Source organism: Magallana gigas, chromosome 4 (assembly GCF_963853765.1).
Source record: "Magallana gigas chromosome 4, xbMagGiga1.1, whole genome shotgun sequence".
In the NCBI taxonomy this organism is placed as follows: Eukaryota; Metazoa; Mollusca; class Bivalvia; order Ostreida; family Ostreidae; genus Magallana; species Magallana gigas.
Window position 1 is genome coordinate 13,405,056 of NC_088856.1, and position 25,520 is coordinate 13,430,575.

At 33.6% G+C, this 25,520-nt stretch overlaps 1 protein-coding gene across 5 annotated transcripts; it reads left to right on the top strand.

Moving 5' to 3' along the window:
• The first annotated feature begins 937 nt into the window (after positions 1–937).
• Positions 938–23,806, top strand: LOC105333875 (beta-1,3-galactosyltransferase 5). Of its 5 annotated transcripts, none has more exons than XM_066081372.1 (2): positions 938–1,030; positions 22,291–23,806. In XM_066081372.1, the coding sequence occupies exons 1-2, from the start codon at positions 953–955 to the stop codon at positions 23,350–23,352; spliced, it is 1,140 nt and encodes a 379-aa protein (XP_065937444.1). In that variant the 5' UTR covers positions 938–952; the 3' UTR covers positions 23,353–23,806. The 5 variants fall into 5 exon arrangements, 2 of the variants coding, with proteins under 2 accessions (XP_065937444.1, XP_034305667.1); XR_010712834.1 differs by lacking the exon at positions 938–1,030 and adding an exon at positions 4,505–5,490 and having other exon boundaries at positions 22,291–22,442; XM_034449776.2 differs by lacking the exon at positions 938–1,030 and adding an exon at positions 5,657–5,794.
• Positions 23,807–25,520: the final 1,714 nt, after the last annotated feature.

The window sequence follows — 25,520 nt, forward strand, 5'->3', positions numbered from 1 at the left end:
CCTTTGATATAACGATAAACTAGAGAAAATAAATGTTTGTTTTCGCTGACACTGATTGCGTTGTCGCCCCAAAGTAGGACATGAGCATTAACAATATTTAAATTTACAATATTGAAAATTTCATTAAGCATAACATTTCTGGCCTCTTTATATTTATTACAAGTGAAAAAATAATGATAAGTGTCTTCGAGCTTGCCACACGAACAGAGTGGACTATTAATAATATTACAACGAAAAAGATCACTATTTAGTACACAATTATGACGAAGTCTAGTATGAATAATATTAAAAAATCTGTCACCATAAGTAAAAAAATCAGGTTTAGTTCGACAGGTAATATCATTTTGATTTATGATAGAAACATGTATTTTTTCTTTGAAAATGCGAATGGAGTCACTTTCACGGACATCCTTTGAAAGCGCATTCCATTCATTAACAACAGTGGGAACAAATGAAGATTTATACAATTGTAAACGACATTTTGGTATACTATAATTTTGTGCATTTCTTGTAAAATAATTGGATGCATTAACACGTTTATTTGGGAAAATGTCCATTACATAATTGGGTAAAAGGTTTCTATCAATTTTATACATGGTTTTCAGCCTGGACATTTTCCTTCTACTATCAAGTGTTTCCCACCCTGTTTCGAAATAAAGAGAATCCCTAGAAGCGATCACACCGGTCACACCCTCCGTGTGCTCTTTGTCGTAATCGGGGAAAAATCGGAGAAGTCCATAAACAATTAGGTGATTAGTTATGGTCTAACAATCAGCATGAAAAACGTCAGTCATAATGCGACCCAGTGGAAGATTGAATTTACTGACAAGGTTGTTGTATCGACCATAGAACTTACGAAAAGATGACTTCGAGCGAGACTGTTGATAGTCCTGTCTTATCAAGTTGTTTGTCAGTAGCTTGCTTTGTCTTAGAAACTGTTCATACGAAGAGCATGCCCTTGCGTATTGAATCAACTGAGAAACAAAAACACCATATGCAGGTGATGAAGGTATATTGCTACATAAGTAAGGTAAGTTGACTATAGCAAAATTGAAATCATCGCGTTTATCATAAAGTTTTGTTGTTAGGTTACCATCCATGTCCACGTCCAGTAAAATATCCAAATATAAAACAGATGTGCAGACTCTGTCGTATCTTTTATTTCAAGTTCACTGGGATATATCGAGTCGACGTAAGTATGGAAATAACAATTGTTAATTGATACTAGTAATACATCGTCGATATACCCGAATGTTGCGTTGAAGGCCACAGCGAGTGATCTATTTATTCACTTACAAGTTTTTGAATAAATTTTGCTTCATAAGAATAAAAAAATAGATCTGCTAACAATGGGGCACAATTGGTACCCATGGAAATTCCAACAGATTGTTGGAAGTCTTGATTTCCAAAAACTACATAGATGTTGTCTATCAGAAACTCAAGCATCTTCTCTAACCCCCACAGGAATCAGCATCCGAATTTATACTTTAATGGAAATCTAATACAAGAAGTGTCTACGCATAAACATCTTAAATTAAACTTCTCAAACAACGAACAGTGGGCATTGCACATAGATGATATACTAGTAGTTAGAAAAGCCTCCTCGCGTCTACAAATCTTAAGAAAACACAAGTATGAGCTGAACCGTAAATCATTAGAAACTCTTTATTTTTCGTACATTCGACCAATTCTTGAGTATGCCGACGTCAGCTGGGATAATACTACAGCTGAACTAGCACAAAAGGTAGAACACATTAATATTGAAGCAGCCAGAATCATCACAGGAGCAACTAAGTTAAGCAGCATCCAAGATCTTTACAAAGAAACGGGATGGGAAACCCTTCAAAGTAGGCGTCGCAACCATAAGATTTTGCAGCATCACAAAAAAGTTCACGGTCTTGCACCACCTTACCTTACCAGCCTAATCCCCCCGAGAGGTAGCGATACTCACAATTATCCTACAAGAAATACAGAACATATCACTCAGGTCAAATGCAACACAATGTACTACCAAAACTCATGCCTTTCATCAACAACCAAACTCTGGAATAATCTCTTTTCTGCGACGAAACAAAATCCTTCCCTATCAAACAAGCGCAAATTGCAGACCAAAAATATAATTCCCAACTACTATTATTTCGGTCATCGTAGAGATCAGATTCTTCATACCTGGCTTAGACTTAAATGCAGCACTTTAAAACATCACCTTTTCTGTCGCAATATAGTTTATAACCCACTCTGCACACCCGAAACTAACGAACACTATCTTCTTGAATGCCCTCTATATACCAATGCAAGAATGTTGCACTTGGATACTATACCTTTCCATACCGACGTCAACATATTATGATATGGGGATACAAATCTTTCTTCAGCAAATAATGAAACAATTTTCAAAGCAGTTCACAAATTTATTTCGGACATCAAAACGTTTTCAAACATAAACATTTCTCACACATCCTACATCATTTCTGTTATCTTACTCACCCTACAACTTATTTTTCCCCATAACGTATTTTTTTCATACACATTGTTTGTTTAATTTAGACGTAAATTTTTCATAAACGTGATTACAAAGACATTCCAACCTGGGCACTTCAATGATTTATAATTTGTAAATTATATTTAAGGAAACGGATTAATATAAGTGTTTACTTGTTTCCGAATCCTTGCCTAATTATGTATCATTGTATATGTTGTACGTTGTATTCATAATAAACTATGGTTTACACTAACCCCCTTTCCGGGGAGTCCCCCGCTCGCGGGAAACCTGGGTCTCTGGGATCCAGGTCTTCGGGGACCCGAAGTCTCAAGAGGCAAGTTCTTTGAAGATCGAACCAAGTCTTCGAAGACGTGGTAATGTCTATTACTGAAACACCTAATTGTGCGATATGATGCAGATTACTACTGTCCTTCTTGATATAAAATATTTAACAAAATGAAATATACAACATGACTATTTTGAAAAGTCATGACGTATATTTTATTTGTTAAGATACAATATACATGTACGATGCTGTAATGAAATATTTACATTTTCAACTGTCTTTGTCAGTGATAACACTACGAATCGATTTTGTACTATACATTCAAATAAATTCAATTGACTTATTGTTGGGGCGCTAGCGGGTTTTCAATTATTACTCGTACAGTTGCTGAAAATTGTATAATAAGGATCATTCTTTGAATATTATGAGGTGATAATTTCGGTCGTGGAGTAATAAAATCTGTTATAAAGCCATTCGGGCTTTATTGGCTTTGATCACGCCCCGACCAAAGTTATAACTATAGTTCATAATACTCAAAGAATGGTTCCTTTTTTCCTTAAATACTTATTACCATGTACCAAATTATTCCCAATCCAAATATCAATACCAAAATCAATAGTAAACCAAACTAGATGCTGTAATAAGACAGTAATACCCACAGCAAGTGTTTGCCCCTAAATAACGCTCCATTGTACCCGTTTTAATCAAAGAGATGGCCATACGCAATTTCCGGTAGGCCTACTTTTTTAAAAATTGATGATTTTTATACAGGATGAGATCCCATCCCATATTTATATAATACACATGAGCGACCCTTTAAGTGCGATTTAGAGTTGAGGCATGTTTGCATGTGAATATTATATAAAGTATTACCAAAAAAAATTAAATAAAATATGCCCCCCTCCCCACCAGTGGTCGTTGGAGTTGGATTTGCTTATAATTACGACATACATAGCTTTAAAGAGGCATGGTCACGATTTTGGTCAAAAATTATTTTTTTGATTTTAATGTTTACAATGCTTCAGTAAGGCATATTCATAGGCAACCAAAATTTGAGTGTCATTTCATGAGTTATAAACAAGTTACAGAGCTTACAATTCTTCACTATGTAAACAAAGCGTTTGTATACATTTCGAATGTTGAAGTTAAAATTCAAGTTTTAGACCTAAAATGAATGTATTAATCGTTAGGAACTGTTTATTTATGCTTAGAATGAATGATAAGATAGACAAACCAACTTGAAAAAAATAGCTCTCTCTCTCTCTCTCTCTCTCTCTCGTTCGTTAAGACTATGGACACAATAAACACAATTTATTTTGCTATTTATTTTAAATTTGCAGAGAACTCAAGTTCAGTGATATGGTACCAGTTTTAATGATTTATGTTATGGCTATTCTTTGCATTATATAAAAGATTTTTTGTCAATTATATCTATTTTTTTTTCCACGCGCGACACTCTTATCAGATTGTAAAATACACTGACTTCCCAAATCACTTGCGGGGGGGGGGGGGGGGGAGCTGTAAAGAGAGATACGTCTCCATGGGAAATTAATTGATAATATGCGAACGATATACGACAGAGAAAAAGAAGCACACCATGTTTATTCATCGAATCTCATAATTATTCATTATTTCGTCCACCGCTAGATGGTGCTTAAGGAATCCTCATTATTTGACGTCACGGGCCAGACAACCACAATATACGGAGGCTGTTAGACAGCCTCCGTCTAAAGGTATCACACCGGTAATTGTTTTCGCTATATAATTCTATGTAAGAAAAAAATTCGTAAAAAATCGAAATATTTTTTTCGTGAGAAAAAAAAATACATAGCGGTGTTCTATGATATCTTACTCATTATCTAACATCAGAAAATGGGCATGCGATACTGCATTTTCTCAAGTTTTCTAGCTGCGAACATGCCTACCCCCAAAACCACGTGTTTTCAAGCTGTTTGTAAACAGACTGCGCGCACCCCAGGAAGTCGGCCTATATGCCCTTTAAGAAATAGTTCCCGTTAAAAGTCAAATCAAATTTACAAAGTACAGAAATTTCCCTAATCATAGATATCCATTTTATTAAAATCGAATATGGGAAAATGCAAAATGCGGGCAAAAGAAAAAAAATTCCATATAAATGTATGGAACTACAATCTAAGTTCATTTTCATTGGGCGATTACCGGTGTGATACCTTGAAAAGGGCACGAGCCTTGTTTACATGACGAAGAAATGTGAGCCCTGTAATCTTGCTTAAAACTCAACGACTGGCACCAAAACTTCATTTGATCATTAGAAATCCATTCCTAAAGCATTGCAAATAGTAAAAACTGAAAAAAAAAATTAGCAAACCGTTTGAACATTCCCTGTTCCTAATGTCATTTATACTCCATCGTATTACAGTTATCTTTATCAACCAGCGCACCTTTCAAATTCTTATCTAATCTATTAAAATGCACGCCCTAAAATGGTGAAGTTATTGACAAAATTTGATGGCTTAGTTCTACTGAATGAACCAGACTGCATAGTTATAGATCGGTGTGCCATAAGGATATTGTTTACCCGTGTGTGAATTAGGATAATTCCCAGTCACGCTATTGATTGGCCGATATCATTATATGTCGGTACACCATCCAGTCATTTTAAAGACCAGTGGGTTAGAATGCTGAGGAACGAGGGCAACAGTACATGTAGTAACCAACAGGACATATTAACTTATATACTCAGGTATGGTTTTTAACTTAACCATTATCTGCAACAATTTAACTGACTAGAAATCGGCTCACGCACGTCCATTATGAAATCGATTGAAACAGGAATCAGTACCTTCCATTTAACCTTCTCGAGTATTTGTGAGTGGGATGCTATACAAACAAATCAAGTGCCCTTGTGTTTGTGTTTAAGTTTAAAAAATATACGTATATGAAGAGTTAACAAATCTTTAAAAAAAATGCGACGAACACTAATTTGTATGCATTCGGAATCCCCGGCTGTTTGGGTTGCCAACGATGTTACTGATGTATCGACCAAGGTATGCCGAGACATTGGTTGTGCGATATGAGCTTTGAATTTTGAATTTTTTAGTTCTAATTCTCGTAAAGCATTATAATAGACTAGTATACAAATCCCATACACCATCTCTCTCTCTCTCTCTCTCTCTCTCTCTCTCTCTCTCTCTCTCTCTCTCTCTCTCTCTCTCTCTCTCTCTCTCTCTCTCTCTCTCTCTCTCTCTCTCTCTCTCTCTCTCTCTCTCTCTCTCTCTCTCTGAGTACATGTGTGAGTGTGTTACAGTTAATGTACATGTAAGATATAAAAGGAAACTCATCTATAATTTGGATAAAGGGGGACCACAAGTGTGTGTGTGTGGGGGGGGGGGGGGGTTACATTATCCAAATTTACATTGGCCTATATTATAGTAAAAGAATCCTGATAATAGAATTTGTTATACTTTCATGTTAAATAGTAAAATCTGATTGGTTAAGACGCAGTTAATAATATTTACTATTACCCTCAGCGTTAGCAACGCACTTGGCAACGGGTAACATTAAAAAATGTTACATGCGCGAAAATTATGCGCGTACGGTTCGCTGTAGAATTCACGTTATTCCTATATAAAAGCAGTAAAATTTTCTTAAAAATTTAAAAAAAGACATTCAGTATAACAAAATAAATAGTGCCTGTTTGGGAGGATAACAGTTGAAATTGACACCCCTCGAAAACCATTGTCAACCTCCGCTTCGCGTCGGTTGACAATGGTTTTCTCGGGGTGTCAATTTCAACTGTTACCCTCCCAAACAGGCACTGTTTATATAATATTAAACATTAATCTGGGGTTTGGTATGAACTTTTTTTTTATTGTGATATGATTACAATGGGATCGGGCACAAGTTCTAAAACTTATATGTAGCCTTCTTCCTATACAATAATTTACATACAAAATTTTCACATGCAAATGAAATGTCATTTATGTGTATATAATGATTCAAAATGATCTACAATAAAGTTTCCGATAGCACATTTTGGTGCAAATCTAAACACACAATCTTTTGGGTTTAAAAAAAAATAAACATGTAAACTAAGGAAAACGAGTGATCTGACATTCACAGTATTACTAAGTTTGTCGACTCCCCAGAGCAAAATATTTGTATCAACAATATTTAAAATCGCCAATGCTCCAAAAAATTTAATTATTCACATCTACCGAGTACGATTTCCTCTGTTTATTTCGAAAATTATAATTAATTCATAGCTCTATAAAAACAGCCAAACATTGCATAATGAAAACCTAAATCGCTAACAAGGGTTATATATTTTTTTCTGTAATAGTGCCACCTTCATATTCCGCATGAATCACCAAAGAGAGCAGTTTTATGTTTCAAATACTCGTCTTTGGTTCCAACATATTCATTTAATGAGAAAAAATAGTGATATGCGTCTTCAACCTTTCCCCATGTCCATTGATCTGTGAAAGAATATTAATTATCAGATAGTTTGAAGTTTCTGCAAGCTTTAAACATCATGCGTGTACTATAACCTCAGTTTTTAAAACTTCTCCCTTGAGAATTTACTAGGTTTGATATTTAAATAGATGTTTTTACCAAGAATAATATTAATTTTCTCATCTTCATTTTGTGATTGTAATACATATCTACATTGCTATAAACACCGCCATGTTCATTGCTATATACGTACACCCCCAAACTGATTTGAGGTTGTGATTTAAAAAAAAAATGTCTACATATTGTGTTTGTACACAAATGATTCAATACAATGGTTCAAGGGGGATTCAATCCATTGTTTAATTAATGACACCATGATGTAAATTTTACAGCTCGAACATACTTCTAATTAAGGTCTTCCGTTTCCAACGGAAGACCTTATTGTTTTCGTTCTGTTTCTTTTTCTTCGCTATTTTTCTTTTTTTTTCAACAAATTTTGTGCACGCGATTTCTCAAAAACGACTCCACCGATTTTCATGAAACTTTCAGACATGATAGATACTGATCTAAACTTTATACGTAATTTTTTATTTTGATGACATCATTTCCGTTTTTGATATATTGACGTTTTAGCGATTTTCAGAGAGTCAGCTTGTCCTGGGATCTTCTCCTTAACGATTGAAGATATTGAGTTCAAACTTTCAGGGATTGTAGTCGAAAGATTGTAGATGTGTCTTTAGGCATTCAATAGTGTCTGACTCAAAAGGCGCTGAAGCTCGCCTGGACCCGGAAATTGGGATTTTAAAAACGTCGTTATTTTTTCTGGTTTTCTTTGTTTATCTCTTTTCTAAAAAATATTTTTTATAAACATGTTATGTAAAATGTGTTACGAATTAAATGAACTTTCATTTGATATCAAGAAAAAGGGTCTGGCCCCTCAAATTAGGGAACAAAGGGACTCTTAAGTCTTTCATCTGTAGCCCTTCACTGAGGGATATTTTGTGAAAGGTTATAGAAGCAAATATGTTTATTTTACAATTATGTATCCAAGCAACGTAATGATTTTATCATGATTTACGTAATTAGGGGTTTTTAGGGGCCAAAAGTCCAAAATTTTGATCACTCATATCTCAGAAAGGAAAAATATTTTGAAATGCAGTATAGAAGAAAAGATGCCCAAAATGATATACTAAATAATATGCAATCTTCAAAATTTCGTTAAATAAGGCGATAAGGGACCGGCCCCTAAAACATTCTTTCTCAGATATCTCAAGAATGGTAACGAATTTCTAAACACTTGTTGAACAAAATGTCTTTATAATTAAATGACTTTTCATTTGATACCAAGAAAAAGGGGCTGGTCCCTAAATGTAGGGACCTAGAGGGCTCTAAAGTATTTTTCCTATAGCTCTTAACCTAGGGATATTTCGTAATAGATTACAGAAGCAAATATGTTTATCTAACAGTTATGTAGCTTAACAGTATAATGATTTTCTCATGTGTTACGTAATTAGGGAATTTTATGGGTCAAAAATTCAAAATTTTGATCACCTATATCTCAAAAAGGAAAATATTTTGAAATGTGGTGTAAAAGAAAAGATACTCAAAATGATGTACTTAACAACCTGCAACCTTAAAAATTTGGTTCAGCGGCCCAAATAAGGAGATACGGGACCGGCCCCTAAAAGATTCTTTATCAGATATCTCAGGAATTGTAACGAATTTCTAAACAATTGTTGAACATATTGTCTATAAAATCAATTGACCTTACATCTGATACCAAGAAAAAGGGGCTGGCCCCTGAATGTAGGGACCTAGAGGGCTCTAAAGTCTTTTTCCTATAGCTCTTAACCGAGGGGTATTTTGTTATAGATTATAAAAGCAAATATGTTTATCTTACATTTATATAGCCTATCAACATAATGATTTTCTAATGTGTTACGTAATTAGGGGTTTTTAGGGCTCAAAAGTCCAAAACTTTGATCACCTACATGTATATCTTAAAAAGGAAAAATATTTTGAAATGCAGTGTAAAAGAAAAGATGCTCAAAATAATATACTTAACAACATGCAACCTTAAAAATTTGGTTCAGTGGCCCAATAAGGAGATAGGGGACCGGCCTCTTAAACGTTTTTCACAGATAACTCAAGAACGGTGACGAATTTCTAAACACTTGTTGAACAAAGCTCTGACACCTAAAACAAATTAGTATCTGGCCCTTGAATTGTAGACCCTCCTTTCCTGTTTTAAATCATTTGAAGTGTTAAAAAGGAAAATCAAGATCAAACATAAATCTCAAGTTCTAAAATCAGACGGAAGACTTCCTCGTTGCTCGCAACGAGATCGTGTCTAGTTATTCATTGCAATTAATAAATCTGGAGATTCATAAAGTAGAAAGAATATCGATCGAGTTGCAGAATTGAAGCGGGACAAACACATAGATATCCTGAACTGCGACAAGCGAATGAGGATTTTTCCAAATTAGCATACATACAATTTGAAGGACTATCCCGAGACTCGGTACAGGTGTCAATCTGAACTTAAATTAGCCATGCCAGAGAGAGAGAGAGAGAGAGAGAGAGAGAGAGAGAGAGAGAGAGAGAGAGAGAGAGAGGCGTCATAGGGTCAAGTGGACATCCTTGCAGAGGTTAGCGATATGGCCCATAGGCCACGGGTTTGGTCTATTTCCACAGTCAATATTGACACATGATCACAGTTTAAATATCCCTGTGTATAGAGCCAACGTTCCTTTGCTTTTTAAAGCTTAAATGAACCATCCGTGACAAATTGTGACAAAAGTTCGTGTATACTGGACGTAAGATTGTAGCTCCTGTGGTCGAAAGGTTGAAAGGTGAGTTATTTGTATAAATCTACTTACGCGTAGAGAAAAATTCCTCGACTTAAATTGATTCTTCATAATATTGTCAGATATAGAATAATTTGTATACAGTTGCATGATGCCCGGGGTCTTGGCATGTACTGAATCTAGTGTCACATAGGGCTATTTCATGAGGTCCATGGTTTTGGATTTAGCAAGTTGACCGGTATGCTGCACTTTTTTACTATTAATCTGATGGTCTTTATGCCCCCCCCCCCCAAAAAAAAGCATTTTATTTTACTATTTTCAGCGAGTGATCCACGTCTTTTTCTTTTATGAATTAGGCTGTAGATATGGCTGTAGATATATCTCAGGGAGAAGCTTGATATATTATGAAGTTACCGTCTGTCTGTTAACGATATAAACAGCCACGGCTTTTTGATAGACTATAAAAAGCATGCATGACTTCCCATTACGAAATACATTGAATATATAATCAATTCAAGTCTCAGAATGGCGAAAATATATAGACATGCCGCGTGACAATGGAATACAAATACCGCCAGTGGAGTTGCTAACTGGGTCAGGACAATGACCTAATTAAAGGCATACTTTGTAATTCGAGAACGCTTATGCCCAGCACGGTTTCTAGTACAAACACCTACATGTATAATTATTTTAGGAAATTATGGGGTCCTCTAAAGGGGCTGTTCAGTTCATTTTATATCGCTCAAAACCATAGAGCTACATGAACAAAAATAACACATTTAAATAAATATATGCTATCATTGTAAGGGTAAAAAAGTAGATGGGGTGAACGAACAACTTGATTAATTTATGAAATAAACATACACAGATTTATAAATGTTACCTAGCTGTATTTGAAGTCATAATTTTGTTATGTAGTAAATTTTAAAATCTTAATTTAAATTAAAAAATTTACAACATGTCAATTTCACAAAACTTTTCAGTATTAACGGTAGGTTAGTAATCTTTAGCTAAAGGTGGATAAGTAAATTGCATAATGCTTAACTTACATTCTAAAATGGAATGAAATGCATCCCCGTGCAATATTATTACAATTACATAAGTTACGGTAGCGTTCATGGACACAGGTAGAATTTTCCTTTGGACATGGATTCCTATAAGCAATAAAAATATTGTGAATTTACTAAAAACAAATGCATGTCCATAAATATTGATAAGCTTTTTTAAAATATAGCACAGGAATAATACAGTTTCAGTCATTGTTTTTAAAATTCAAAATGCACTGTTTAATAACATGTATATAATGCTATTTAATGACTTTATCAGACATTAACCTTTCTAAATTAGAAGGGTATAGTTCAATTTACGGTTTATAATATATGCTCATCTGTTGCTTAGTAATGAACTATTTTCAAATACCCAAACTGCATTTAGCGAAAGAGTGTCGTGTAAATACCTGCAGGCCTTGCTTTATATTGCATGGTTAGCCAAGGTAACACTCTGTTCCAATGACTAGACACTAAGTATCCTAGCCAATTGAAGGCATAACTGATTCAAGTTTTTTCTGTTCCTTGCAAACACATCTTGCACACCCTGCATACAGGGTTCATTTATAATCAATATTTAGCACTAAATGGCCTAGTTTATTCATACATGCATGGAAGCGACATACAACTTTATATTTGATTTCTGAAATTAAATGCCATATGAATTGATGACGCACTAACCAATCGGTAGATTTTGGCCATGCTCAGTATTTCGTTTATATAAAAACGAAATTCTGTTACCTACGGGTTTTTTTTTACCATCAAATTATGAATTTATTAGGTTATGTGTGAAGATCGTTTAATACAGTTTTAAACATCAATCCTGAAAATCGTTTATCCTTTCCTATCCTTATCTTTTAAAATCGTGTCGTTTCTGTCATATCGTGTTTGACTCATTTATAATGAAGCTGCATTCTGTACGTTTTCGCCCCTATTTGTAAATATCGTACATGTACATTGAACTCTTGTACAGTGCTGTTCAATGGTTTTATTCAATAATCAATAACTTAACACTAAAAGCGTGGTAACGTCTTTCATGGCATGTGCAAGCGACATTTTTACTCTCCACATTTATTTTAGACCTCCTCTCTCTTCCTCTGTACTTCTCCCGTTTTGCCGCCTCACCAGACCAACCCCACGTCTTCTTCACCTCTTCTCTCTTCCTCTGAGCTTCTTCCGTTTGCTTCTTCACCAGACAAGATGCATGTCCTCTTATTCTTCTCTCTCTTCCGCTGTTTCCCCCCGTTTTTCTCATCACAAGAGTCTGTCAATATGCGTAACTGCAAGTTTTATTCGTGAGTAATTTTTTTAAATCTTAAATTTGTAAGACGTTACAATGATAACAAAATACGAGTACATTTAGATCTAAGTGGCTGTTTCTGTGGGTTTTTTTTTACCCAACCCTTGCCATTTTCTTGGAAAGGGAAAATTCAAATTCGTCGAATATAAAACACAAAACTTAACAAATCAGGGCAGATCTATTATTTATTTTTAAACCTATTCATCAATTTACTTATTTATTATTTCATTTTTTTTAAACTTTTTAAAAAGTTGATATGAATGCAAAGTGGCCTCAAATATAGGTAGTATTCACCTTGTTCTTCATGTTCAGTGGTCCGTTTCTAGTAACTAAGCCATCCATTCACCTAAACCAGAAAAAAGATATTCTATTACATTAATTGACTATGTAACTTATGCACCAGTGATCTTGTTCTGCATTGAGTCATTCATTCCAGCCGCACTCGGGCTTCTTTTGAAGAGATTTTATAAAAAAAACAAAAAAACAAACCAAAAACATTTCTTTGTCATCTGAATATTAAGTTTAGTTGAGTTAGATTTCCTTTATGAAATGGGGAACTTTTTTCAGAGTGATCTTTATACTTTCAACTTGAAAAAACCATTATCTACTATGTTCCTCATTTATAATCAACTTTTTTCCTTCCTATCTAAAAGATATAACTGCTGGAATTAGAAATTCCACTTTCCACATCAATACTAGAATTTCCTCAAATCATTCTTTGCCTAGATGTAGATTTGAAGTTTTTAGCAAGTGTTTTTTTTTTCTAACACCATTCGTAAGTGGAATAGTCTGAGTACTAACACAAAGGAAGCTACCTCATTAAGTTGATTAAAAGTACAGAGCGATTTTACAAAGCCTCCTAAATATTTCTTCTTTGATGAAAGATTATTAAACATTATTCATATAACATTAAGGCATAATTGTATATTCTTAATTCTGATCTTCATCGATGTATTCATGTGGAATTTTAGAAGATGCGCATCACTTGTTTTTCATGTGTAAAAATATTCATTATTAAGACAGTCATTTTAAAATGTATAATCTTTTAACGTTGAACTTGTTGAATGAAATTGATGTACTTTCAATACTATGGGGTGACAAATGTTTGTCTTGTGATGAAAATGTAAAAATATTGAAAGAAGTTCATTTGTTCATACAGAAGGGTGGAAGATTTAACTAAATTATTTAAATGTTTTTGCATAATTTTCTTATCGAGCTTAATTCTTATTCTAGATGTTCACAGTATTACAACATTTAAATTAAGTATTTTATTTCTATAATTGTTTTGATTTGAACATATTTATATTGTACATAATTACAACTGGGATAGGGCACAAGTGTTACATTAAAAGTTTAAAATTTATCAATTTAAACTTAACTATAAGGGGGGAAAACTGTTATAGTTAAGTTTAAATTGATAAATTTTAAACTTTTAATGTAACAGTTATGATTAACATAAAATTATAATTCATGATATTTTTGATTTTATATTTTGAATTAATTCTAATATTCAGTTAGGATTTTCCTCATGTAATAGTAAATTTTATTTTATTTTAGTTTAAGAATATCTACTATTTCGCACAATTTCCTTTAAGTATTTTTCTGAAAAACAAATTTCTGTTCCCTTTGTTAGCTAATTCATTCGCACATCTTTTGTAAACTTAGGATGACATTCCCAGCTGTTAGATACTAAGAAAAACATTCTTATTTCGGTTTCTTTGGAAGTAAATTCCTTTGCGCTTTTGGCTTGACACTTCGAAATTCCACATAGATGAACTTATTTATTTCATTTCGGCCTCATATAAAAACTTATTTACTTTGTTTCGACTTCGAATTAATCCTGTCTTTGTTACAGGCCTTCTCCGCGGAAATACGAGTAATTGTTATAACACCTTCTTTGGCTCAGCTAATAGTGTCAAGCATCAAAGAAATTTTGCCGAAATTGGGCGTAAACCTTTTTAAAACAAGTCACCTGATTGGTCAAAACTAAAGTCCGTAGATTGACCGCAATGGTAAGTGACTTTTACAAAGTCACTTTCCATCTTGCGGCAATCAAATAAAGACAGATTTATTTTAATTTACGGATTTTATTTTGATTCATTCAGGTGCTGTGGAAGCAAGTTTCTTGCAATTAGACACAGGTTGATCCTTGAACTAATTTCCCCAAACAATTAGTCACGACGGTGAAAAACAGTGTGTGACACAAGTTCAAAAACTGAGACCACCCTCTCCCAATACAATACAAATAATGTATACACAGCATGTAAGGTCAACAGTTCATGACAATTATATATATAATTTTTCAATGGTGAACAAACATCAACTAAATCTTTTGGTGTCTTTATATAACGACAAAGTAAAGAAAATAAATGTTTGTTTTCGCTGACACTGACTGCGTTGTCGCTACAAAGTAGGACATGAGTTTCAACAATATTTAAATTTACAATATTGAAAAATTATCAAGCAGAATATTTCTGGACTCTTTATGTTTGGTACAAGTGAAAAAATAATGATAAGTCTCTTCGAGCTTACCTCGTGATCAGAGTGGACTATTAATAATATTACAACGAAATAGATAACTATTTAGTACACAATTATGACGAAGTCCAGTATGAATAAAATTAAAAAATCTATAATTATTATAAATGTAAACTGTGTGGCATTGTAATATATTACGTACAACAAGGAGAGGAATATCCAAGTTTTTAGAATTTGTGTTCAATCCTTTTGACGTTTATTGGTCAATACAACATGTTCAACTCAACTAAAATCAGAACAAAACCCCGGAAGTGTAAAAAAAAATGAAAAAGTTTCCTTTTGACAAATATTGTTCAAATTGTTTTCATTGTGTATTGTTATTTCGGGGAAAACATTGGCAGATGAATAAGATAATAAATTATTACAACCAGGACGGAATAGAATGTTTAGGTATGGTTTAGAAGTATCATCAACATACACATACAATACTTTCCATAATTCTAACAAGACGAATAATCACCTAAATGCCCATTGTGTAACTCATGCTAAAATTAGGGCCGCTTACAATACAAGTCATTAACAGCCATGAATTAAATTCAAAGGGAAGTAACTGAAAGATATTAGGGTGCAGATTTACAAGAGATAATTTTTAAGTTTTGTTCTTCAAATCAAGTTGAAGATGAATATCACTATATTAATGCAATGCAAACGTATTAAGATGGCCATTTAAATGATTTGCGAAATTGCATATATAATAATTGATTTGGTTGAACAATATCATCTTCGTAGTTTTAATACCAGGCTTGTGAACCGCAGATCACGTGTCTGAATCTGCCTGGGGCTTTTGTTCATTTTTTAAAATCATGATTAAAAAACAAAACAAAACAGAATTGCATATTTTCTTGCCTATTTGACATACATAATTTCGCATCATGATGTGAGTATTTATCATAATAAAATAATTTTCTGCTGATTTGAGAAACTATCTGAAGGTGTTGTGAGCCACCTGAAAGGCGGTGTTACCAATATTAGCAAGATATTTGAAATGACTGTGTAAATCACCAAGTGAGACATTTATACTTTGTTAACATTGTTCTTCCTGCTTAAGATGTTTCCTCTTGTTTTTCTTTTGTCCAAATAATTTGTACAGGTACAAATGTATTTCCTTTTGGCTGTTTTTTTTTTAAATTTCTTATTTTCTACAGACTTACATTTGTTAAAGTCAGCTAGCGGTTTATGATAAATATTATAGATATAATCGTTTACATTTAGTAGTAAACCATGGTCGTTTTTGTTTAGGTTCAACATTAAACATTTGTCAATTACATGTATTGACATAACGGGCTCTTGGCAGCTTATAAAATTCAGTCATCAAAAAGCTCTTTCATTGACAAGGCCTTTCTAACTGGACCCTGCATTAATATTCTAGGTAAATTATTGTGATTTAAACAGTCCTCCCATTCAAGGAGGCTAGATGGTCAACAATCTACCCACTAGATCTACCTTCAATTTTTTTGATAGGATTTGCCATGCTATGAACTATTATTTAGTAAAGAAAAATTTCCCCGAATTTTAGCTTTGGAATTTGAGTGTTTTGCTGTATATTCATACAAAGCTCCTCTTCTGAAAGAGATCAATATACAGTCTAAAAATGGCCACAACCAGAGACCTCTTAAATATGAGCTTTTTGCTGCCTGTAGTGGGAAACTTTCTCCATTACAAAGTCGTCTTTTCATTGATTTCTTTTTTCATCATGCCTGCTATATGAACTCCCGTCTGTTTGATTCATGTGATCATGTGCGGATCTAGAAGGGGCGGATAGGGACCCAAATTCTCCCTGGATAATTCAAATTTAATTATATTAGTAAAATTACCAATGTTAGGCCTCGAACCCCCTGGCAAACATAATTACATAAAGACCCACCCCACTTCCGATCCCAACCCCTGAAAAAAAATCATGGATCCATGCATGGCGGTAAAATGTTTGTTACAAGTGAGTGCAATGTGAATTGACGCGTAATCAGATTTTATAAATAAAGTGTTAAAATTACAAACATGAATAAAAATGATAACAGGAGTGCCCAATGCAGAATCTTTCGGATCTCACCCATTTGTATTTCGGAAACAAGCAAGCTATATATATATTATAAACAATTTAGCACTTAAGAATTCATCTGTTCACACATTATATAAGGACTTACGGGAAGTAACAATTTGAGCCTGTGTTTGTGACTGCTAGGCGTAGAATTCTCTAAAGTTAGTCAATCCCTGTGTTTGTGTGAGATAATTTATGGATGCATCTGTGTCTCTCTTCAATTAAAGGAAGTTTATAGCAAGATTACATTTTAATACAAACCGTAAAGTCCTTGTACGATTATAGGGCTTTCTCAACGGTATATATATTCTATTCGCATGTTAATTGTAACTTAAAACCGACCTAGACTGACAGCTTATGTGACCTTGGCATTTGTCTGCACTTGCGCCGTGCTCTTGTTCAGAAGGGAGAGGACACTTTGAAAGAATGTAAGTCTCATCTGTCGTTTCTTACACGTTGAATGATGTCTGGTATACAGGTCTAAGTTCACTGTTATTGAAATTATCATCAGCCGTTCTGATACACAGTCTGATTAAAATCAGCTGATCTGATCATACGCTACTGCTTCTAGAGGGTCGCGTATCGGAACAGCTGATTTTAATTAGATTGCCAAGTGGCCGGGTTATTTTGGCAAAGTTCAACTGTTACTTACTATAGTACTTGTTAATAAGTTCTACATTGTGTTAAAAAATGCTGGTCATTGATACATCATGTGGCAATCGGATGTTTTCATTATTTAATGGCATTATGTCATTATCATAATGTATAAAATTCAAAATGATAATGTGCAATTTATTTTTAATGTAAGTGTTTTCTTATGACTTAATGAGAGTACATATTGATTATTTTCAAAAAAATCTAAATCTAAAAACGTAAATTTTATTGAATAAAACTAAAAGATATTTTATATCATCTATAATGCGTACCATTACAAATTCAGGTGGCTTGAGGCGTCGGGCCGGATATTACTGTGACCGGGTTTGAAATTTTCGAAAAAACCCCCCCCAAAAAAAACCAAAAAAAAACAACGCGAGTTTGCCGCAAGCTTTGTGTTTAAAAAAGTCGTTAATGCAAATCAAAAGTAAACCTGTGTATATTTCATTATTTTTCCACAAATACCTGAAGTTAGATATCTTGCAATCGATATATAATATGTGGACTGGTTCATATAAAGCCAAGCAATCGGGGTACAATACCTAACGGTACGTTCTTCTAAACTTCTGTGATTCATGCGGTATATGAAGGTAGCGACATTGCCAGAAATCTGTAATGATCGGTACCTTTTTATCCCGCATGAATCATAAAAGAACACATTTTTTGGGTTTGTATTTAACTCTTTCTTATTACAAATTAATAAACTGACCGTAAAAAGTAAGTTGAAGTAACTATAAATAATTGTTCATGTACACCAGTACGTTAGATAAAAGAAATGGCAAAATAGACTTATATATATATATATATATATATATATATATATATATATATATATATATATATATATATATATATATATATATATATATATATATATATATATATATATATATATAGACACACACACACACACACACACACACATGTAGGAAATGAGTCTGACAAAATCATGATTATTTCGTGCAGTCCATGATTTTTCTTTATAGGTTGCTGAAAGTTTCGATCGATCGATAAACTGGTTAGAACTGGATCGTGTAGATTTAAGTCCTGTCAGTTTCTATAGAGCTGCATTTGAATTACAATTTATTTCAGTAAGAAACAAGGGGAATCATACTTATATATATCGTGGATGTAAATATCTACGTATGAACTATATTTATATGTTTTGCCATACTGAAATTATTTTTATTCATTTCGAAAATTTCTATCTTCGAGAGAAGACCGATTTTGCTGGTGTAACTAGGTTAAAGTCTGTAACTTTCAGAGATAACTGATGTGTATGGAAAATTTATTGATAAACCTTCTGGATTAACTAAAAGAATCGGACCAATCAGCTTGAGATTGGCTTTCATTGTCGTATTATCAATGCTTATTGCATTAAATGTATCTTTGTATACTAGTATCTCAAAACATTACAAGGAAACTGTACATAAGAGGTTAAAGTACATGTATTTATCGCTCTGTAAATAAAGGATGCAAATTATGATTTCACAATTTTAAAATGATATTTATTTTCCGCATTTCAATTTGAGAAAGATGGATCAATTAGTAGTATAATTTTTCAAGGGGGGGGGGGGGGTTACCCTTCTACCCCAACCCCCAAGGCTTCATTTATGCTACAGCTTGAAATTCCTGATCGTCAGCATTATGTAGAGTAATCGTGTTCAAAAACCCAGACCTGTAAACTTGTAAATCCGAATATGTAATCGTGTTAGTTTGTGACTGGGTCTGGGCATGAATGTGTGTAATTATGATCGCGTAACCTACTGAACGCGGGCATCAACACATAGAGTTGACTCTGCATTTTCTTAATCTTGCTTTGTGGAATGATGCACAATTTGCAGCTTGTTTTTTTGTGTGTGTGTTAGTGGCCTTCAATTTTGCACATTTTCAAACTGTAGTTTCTGCATATTTGTATCGTCATGCTCGGAAATAGCACATCTGACATGATACATATTGACAAATGTAAAGTCTACAAGTTTTTAAAATAGACATGACCTAATATGGAAAATGTTAACTGCAGGAAAACAAAATAAACAGTGATATATTCATGTAGTTAAACTGTTATAATCTGCTATTTATAAACGGTATTAATGTCTTTGGATCGATAATATAATATATATATATATATATATATATATTGAGGTCTGTTTGAAACTGGATCAAAAAAATGTTCATGTATATGAAACAATTGGCGCCGGTGTTACGAATGCGTTATTTTCTGTAATATAGATTCCAAGGTTACTATAAGTGTTATCTTTTACTACAGAAAGATATAAGTCTAATATCTATTACATGTATGCAATATACAATCATGTATATTTTATGCATATATTTTTTCGTAAGTCATTTTTTCTTTCCTTTTCGCCCTTTTCATTATAATTTGATGTTTTTTCTGAGAATTTATAACTTGTATGTATCTTCATTATCAAGGAGGAAATAAAGTATGAATGAAAAGGAATTTCGTTGGATACGTACTCTTTTCTAAATAAGAGACGCATAAAAAAAAATCCGAAAGGAGTGAATATATTTTGAGCGGCATAGGGTTTAAAAACTCCATGGCTTCTGAAATAATTATAAGAAATTTTAAAGTGATTTTTAAATTTTTGAGTAAGTTAGAATTATATATACGAATCGTAAAGAAATTTGGTAATATTTTGCAGGAAAATGTATGTATATATATCGAGAATTAAAAATATCAAAATGACTTTGTTTGAAAATTGGATATTTCTGAAAATAAGGGACAGGTGGGGCAGACAAATTTGATGGTATAAACTGATAAAGTTTAAATCATAAAATCTTATATATGTATGAAAAATATAAGCTGTATTGACAGTTCTGATATGTTCAAAACTACACATGTAAGTAGCTGCTTTATAGTAACCAGTGCATGTTCAAAAGTGACTTTAAAACTGTAAAGCCGACCGGGAAATTTTAATTAACGAACTGAAGATCTACATTTTACTGAGGAAGTCTGCATTGTATCGATAATCTCTGGACCCCAAAATCATTACATTTAAAAGCCCAAAGCGCTACCGTTACCCAAAAGCAGCCGATGATGTAACTGACGGTTTTTTTTATATCTAATATAAAAACGTAGTTACATACATTGACATTAAGCAATTGAAATCAATAATATTTCAAAAAAACGCCCCATTACTAACAACAATTTTATTAAAATTAGACTTTCTAATAATAAACTTTGAATCAAAATGATCAATCATTGTACACGAGAATCCTGAAGACGCTTTTTCAAATGACGCTTTGTAAAGAATGTACAAGAAAAAAATTCAATGAGATTTCGTCTGCTAAACGGAACTCGAATTTTCTCGGTGAGTTGACTCGTGCCTCATTGCTTAGAAAGAACATAAACGTTTGTTGATTTTTTGTGATTGTACAGCAACTTCTTGATTTAATAATTAATTAAATCAACGCTTGCTTTTCCGATGATTAGTTTTAGGGACTACACAACACTCAAACGTCACAGCTCTAGCTACTTGTAAAGCAAGGCACATCAGTAGACAACACTCAGCAAAAAAAAAATAACAATAGTGTTGTTTTGTGCATGTGCTAAGCCTAATGTATCAAACCCTGACTTCTATTTTTGCAATTTTTAATTTAAATTTTATTTTTTGGGTGGGTGGGAGGGGGCTGCCACTTCTCATGTTCAGCCTAGTCTAAATCAAAAATAAAATTCTTAAAACTAATTTTTTAGATAGTCAGTTGTACTAAGTGATAACTCAGCTCAGTAATTTAATTAACCGGCCGACCCTGTGCAATTATTATTATTATTTTTTTTTTTTTGGGGGGGGGGGGGGGGGCTCTTGTCCCATCCCTGTGTAACGATAAAGAGTTTTTAGTGATATTTTCTTCATTCATAATCATACACACAGTCCTACCCAGGCTTACAAACCAACCCGATTACATCATTATTCAGATTTACATGTGCATGTTTACGTATTTGGACTTTTAAACACTATTAACATCCATACAGCATATACGAGATTGAGTTAGTTTCTGAAATGTTTTTGTATATTTTAGAACAAAACTTTATCGAATGCAGCAATGTCGCTACAGAAGTGACATTCAGCTAGAGCCTAGCAAACAATTAATGCTTATGTGAAGGTGGAATGGACTTAATTTTGGATGGAATTTTATTATCCCGTAATGCTATTACCTTCGATGTGTTTCCCCGAGCACTGCAAAATACTGTTACAATGTCTTTTAGATATTGAATTTTATTTACATTTCAAAACTGATATTTGCAAATATTGATTTACATTTGGTTTTTAAATAAAAACCAGTACTGTGACAATACTTAGAATTTCGTAATTGATACTAATTGTATGATTCATTAGAAATTAGCATCTTGTGAAACTGTGTTCTGTTTAAATAATATCTGGGGTTTTATCAATATTTGTTGGCTACCAATTTTCGTGAATTTCGTTGTTGAGTTGATCCACAATTTCCAATAGGTACCGTATTCTATTGATAGGATCACTAACCACGAATTTACGCATCCTTGATTGAAAGTGTGATTTTTACAAAATCTACGAAAATTGTTGGCTTCAGATATTGATGAAACCACAGAAGATTATACTTGTTGAGCTAAATTGGTAGACCATCCTCGGGGCCTCTGGGTCTTGTGAGGTTGTTAGAATTAGCTTACGATTATTTTTTTTATTTTACATTTCAATATTCATTGTAGATGAATCCGTCCATATGTGCCTACTTGGCCAGGCTGAGAAGAAAAGTACGTTATTTCAAAAATCGATCATTAACATACGCAACATTATTAAAAGTGACCGTTTTATTTCTACTGTCAACTTTGTATATTCTGCAAAATTCCGTAAAAACAACGACCAAAGACACTACACTAGCGTGGTCAAACACCGCCATTAAGAAAGCTTTACACCAAAAGGAGCCCACCAAGGCAGTCACCTTGAAACCATGTGAAGACGGCGGACTATCGGTGACTTTGTTGATTATGGTTAACAGTGAATGTACTAATTTCAAACATCGGGCAGCGATTCGTGAATCCTGGGGCTCTGTGTCTGTGAACGATAAGAGTGTTCGAGTAATATTTGTGTTGGGTATACCACGTGATCAAGCTGTTCAGGAGAGCATAAATCTAGAGCAAGTCATCTACAACGATATTCTAATTGCAAATGTAACAGAAGCCTACGATAAATTGACGTACAAATCCATTGCAATATTGAAATGGGCTCACACGTTTTGCAGTAAAGTGAAATACCTTATTAAAGTAGACGATGATATATTTTTCAACGTTCGTAGACTCCTGTTGGATCTAGAGAACAACAAACCCGTCAATTCTATAATAGGATGCGAGGAAAGTAAAAACGCTCCCGTTAGGTTCTTTTTGTTCAAATGGCACGTGACACGTGAACAATACAGCGCTGATACATATCCCGTGTATATAACAGGACCAGCGTACCTCATCACGGGGGACATCATATCCAAACTGTACCGGGCGACGTTCGATGTGCCGTACTTCTTTATTGAGGATATTTTTATAACAGGACTTGCCAGAGAGAAGATAGGAGCGCGCGAAATTGGTCACAATGAGTTTTCTTGTAGTTACCGGGACAGAAGCCCGTGTGGGGTCAGTTTTAGAGATTACATGGTGGGCCATCATTATTATCCGGACGAAATGGTCAGAATGTGGTCTGAATTAAATGACCCAAATGCCAAATGTCGATTTCGGGATAATTACTTGATCGCTACAATTCTTGATTTCTTTCACGGATGATCATCCGCATTGCTCATATACGCAATATTCTCTAACTGCTTGAAGCCCTATCACGGGTGATCGTTCATTTGTTTAGATACGCAATACGTGTATTATCAAACTGTTCAAAATGTTACGGAGTAATAAGTAATTCTTAGCTAATTCATTGGAATTACCTGCTTTTAAGGGCTTTTAAATATCAAAGGCTTTTAAAACCATTTTTAAAGAAAAAAATTTAATGTGTATATAGCTCTATATACGTTTTCATTTTAAAAATATTGCACATTAGTTGTAGAATCTAATTTTTTTTTGGAAGAATATCTATATTTTAAGAAAAAAAGTCTTGCACGTGTGTCTGTCAGAGAGAGAGAGAGAGAGAGAGAGAGAGAGAGAGAGAGAGAGAGAGAGAGTATAAAAACTATTTGTACCTTTTTATTTATTTTTTAATTAAAGGATAACACGGGTTGTCTCTATATATATGTGTTTTGTTTTTATGTTTTTGTTCAATTTTTCACACTCATTTATTTTTTTTGTTTTGTTTTGTTTACAATCGTTTTACTTTTTCTTATGGGATTTGAAAAAAAAAATAAGGAAAACAATATTAGGCCACGCGATAACCTACGATATTAGTGATGAACGTCTCACGTTCGGAGCCATTCACTTTAAATCGATCAATGGGATACTATCCGACTTTTAATTTCAACTCAGTTGACCACATTTTTCTAACTGTTGACTCATATTATGGGGTCTTGTGCACAAATATTTTAAAATCATGGTATTTCGATATTTTAACAGTAAAGCTAAGAAAAGTCTTACAAAGAATAACTGCACTCAGCGCCGGGTATTGGGCCTTTTTCGGTCGCTTCTGTTGCTTTTATTTCTCAACCTAACAGCACTTTTGTTAGATTTATTAAAGAGTCTAGTCAATTTCCAACACGAATTATGATTTCAGACTGTGATACAATAAGCTCATTCTATGTTTTTCTCTTATAAATACAACGTTTGACAAAAGGAGAATTTTCGCTTATCTGCCCTTGATCAAACATATATGCATGAGAGGTGGAGCTTCCATTATCAGAATAATACTAAAATAAGACTAGCATAAATAACAATGCCATGTATAAAAATTTATGTGATCACTCTTTCACCATATAACCCTATCTATTCTATATAATGGTACACGTATACTATTGTGGTTTCAACAATTAAACCACGCGCCCATGTAAGCATACAGAGGACGTGTTCGAAAACATTTTCCTAGTTAGCACAAAACGTGCTACCTTACACGTCACTTGATAGAATTTTGCATTCACTTAGTTACCTGAGGTGAGAAATCACGTGGTAAATTATAATATTCAACATGCATCAACATACAACAGAGAAAAAAAAGTAAGAAGAAGCATTTTTTTTTTCATTTAAACCGTGAGCACATGTTCGTCTATTAATCTCCCTTTGACAAAACTTTGATAAAGCAAATATACAACTACTGTTAAACGGAGAACAAAAGGCAAACATGCGCAGACTATGTATGAAGTCAGTATGAAAGTGGGCGTCCTCATTATCGTATGGAGATTCAAGAAATAGTGATGCCTATGAATACAAATTTGTACTTGGTAACAACATACTTTTATTTAACGCAATTACGTAGAGTTGCAGTTAATATGTTGATATCGCATGTTCTTAAGCAGCTGTTAAGGGTGTTATTTACAGTGCAGTAATCTTTTCCTAAAACCGTCGTCCCCATGTAGAGACAAAGAGGTGCTATGATACCCGTCTATACGAGGCACTGTGTTGTTTTTTTTAAGGAATAAGGCAATCATTCTCCGAGTATTACCGGTATGAGGTGGTAATTTTGGTCGGGCGTGGTCAAATCCAATTAAGTTCGAATGGCTTTATGGTAGATTTATCTTTCATTTCATTCTTTATTTCTTTAAGCTTGCAGCTTATCAGAGCATACAAATTACAACTAAAAAGCACAGTGAAGTACAGAAGTGGGTGTTTTACAGGCGATCCTTGTACATACATAAATAGGAAATATGAAAAGTAAAGGGAAACATGCAATCAAAAGAACAACAACAAAAGTTAATTACAGATATTGGTTATTTATTTCATACAAAAGTAAATATGTTTGCCGATGTTATATATATCTTTAAAATTTTGTTTAAAATCGATAGTTTCTCGAAGAAATA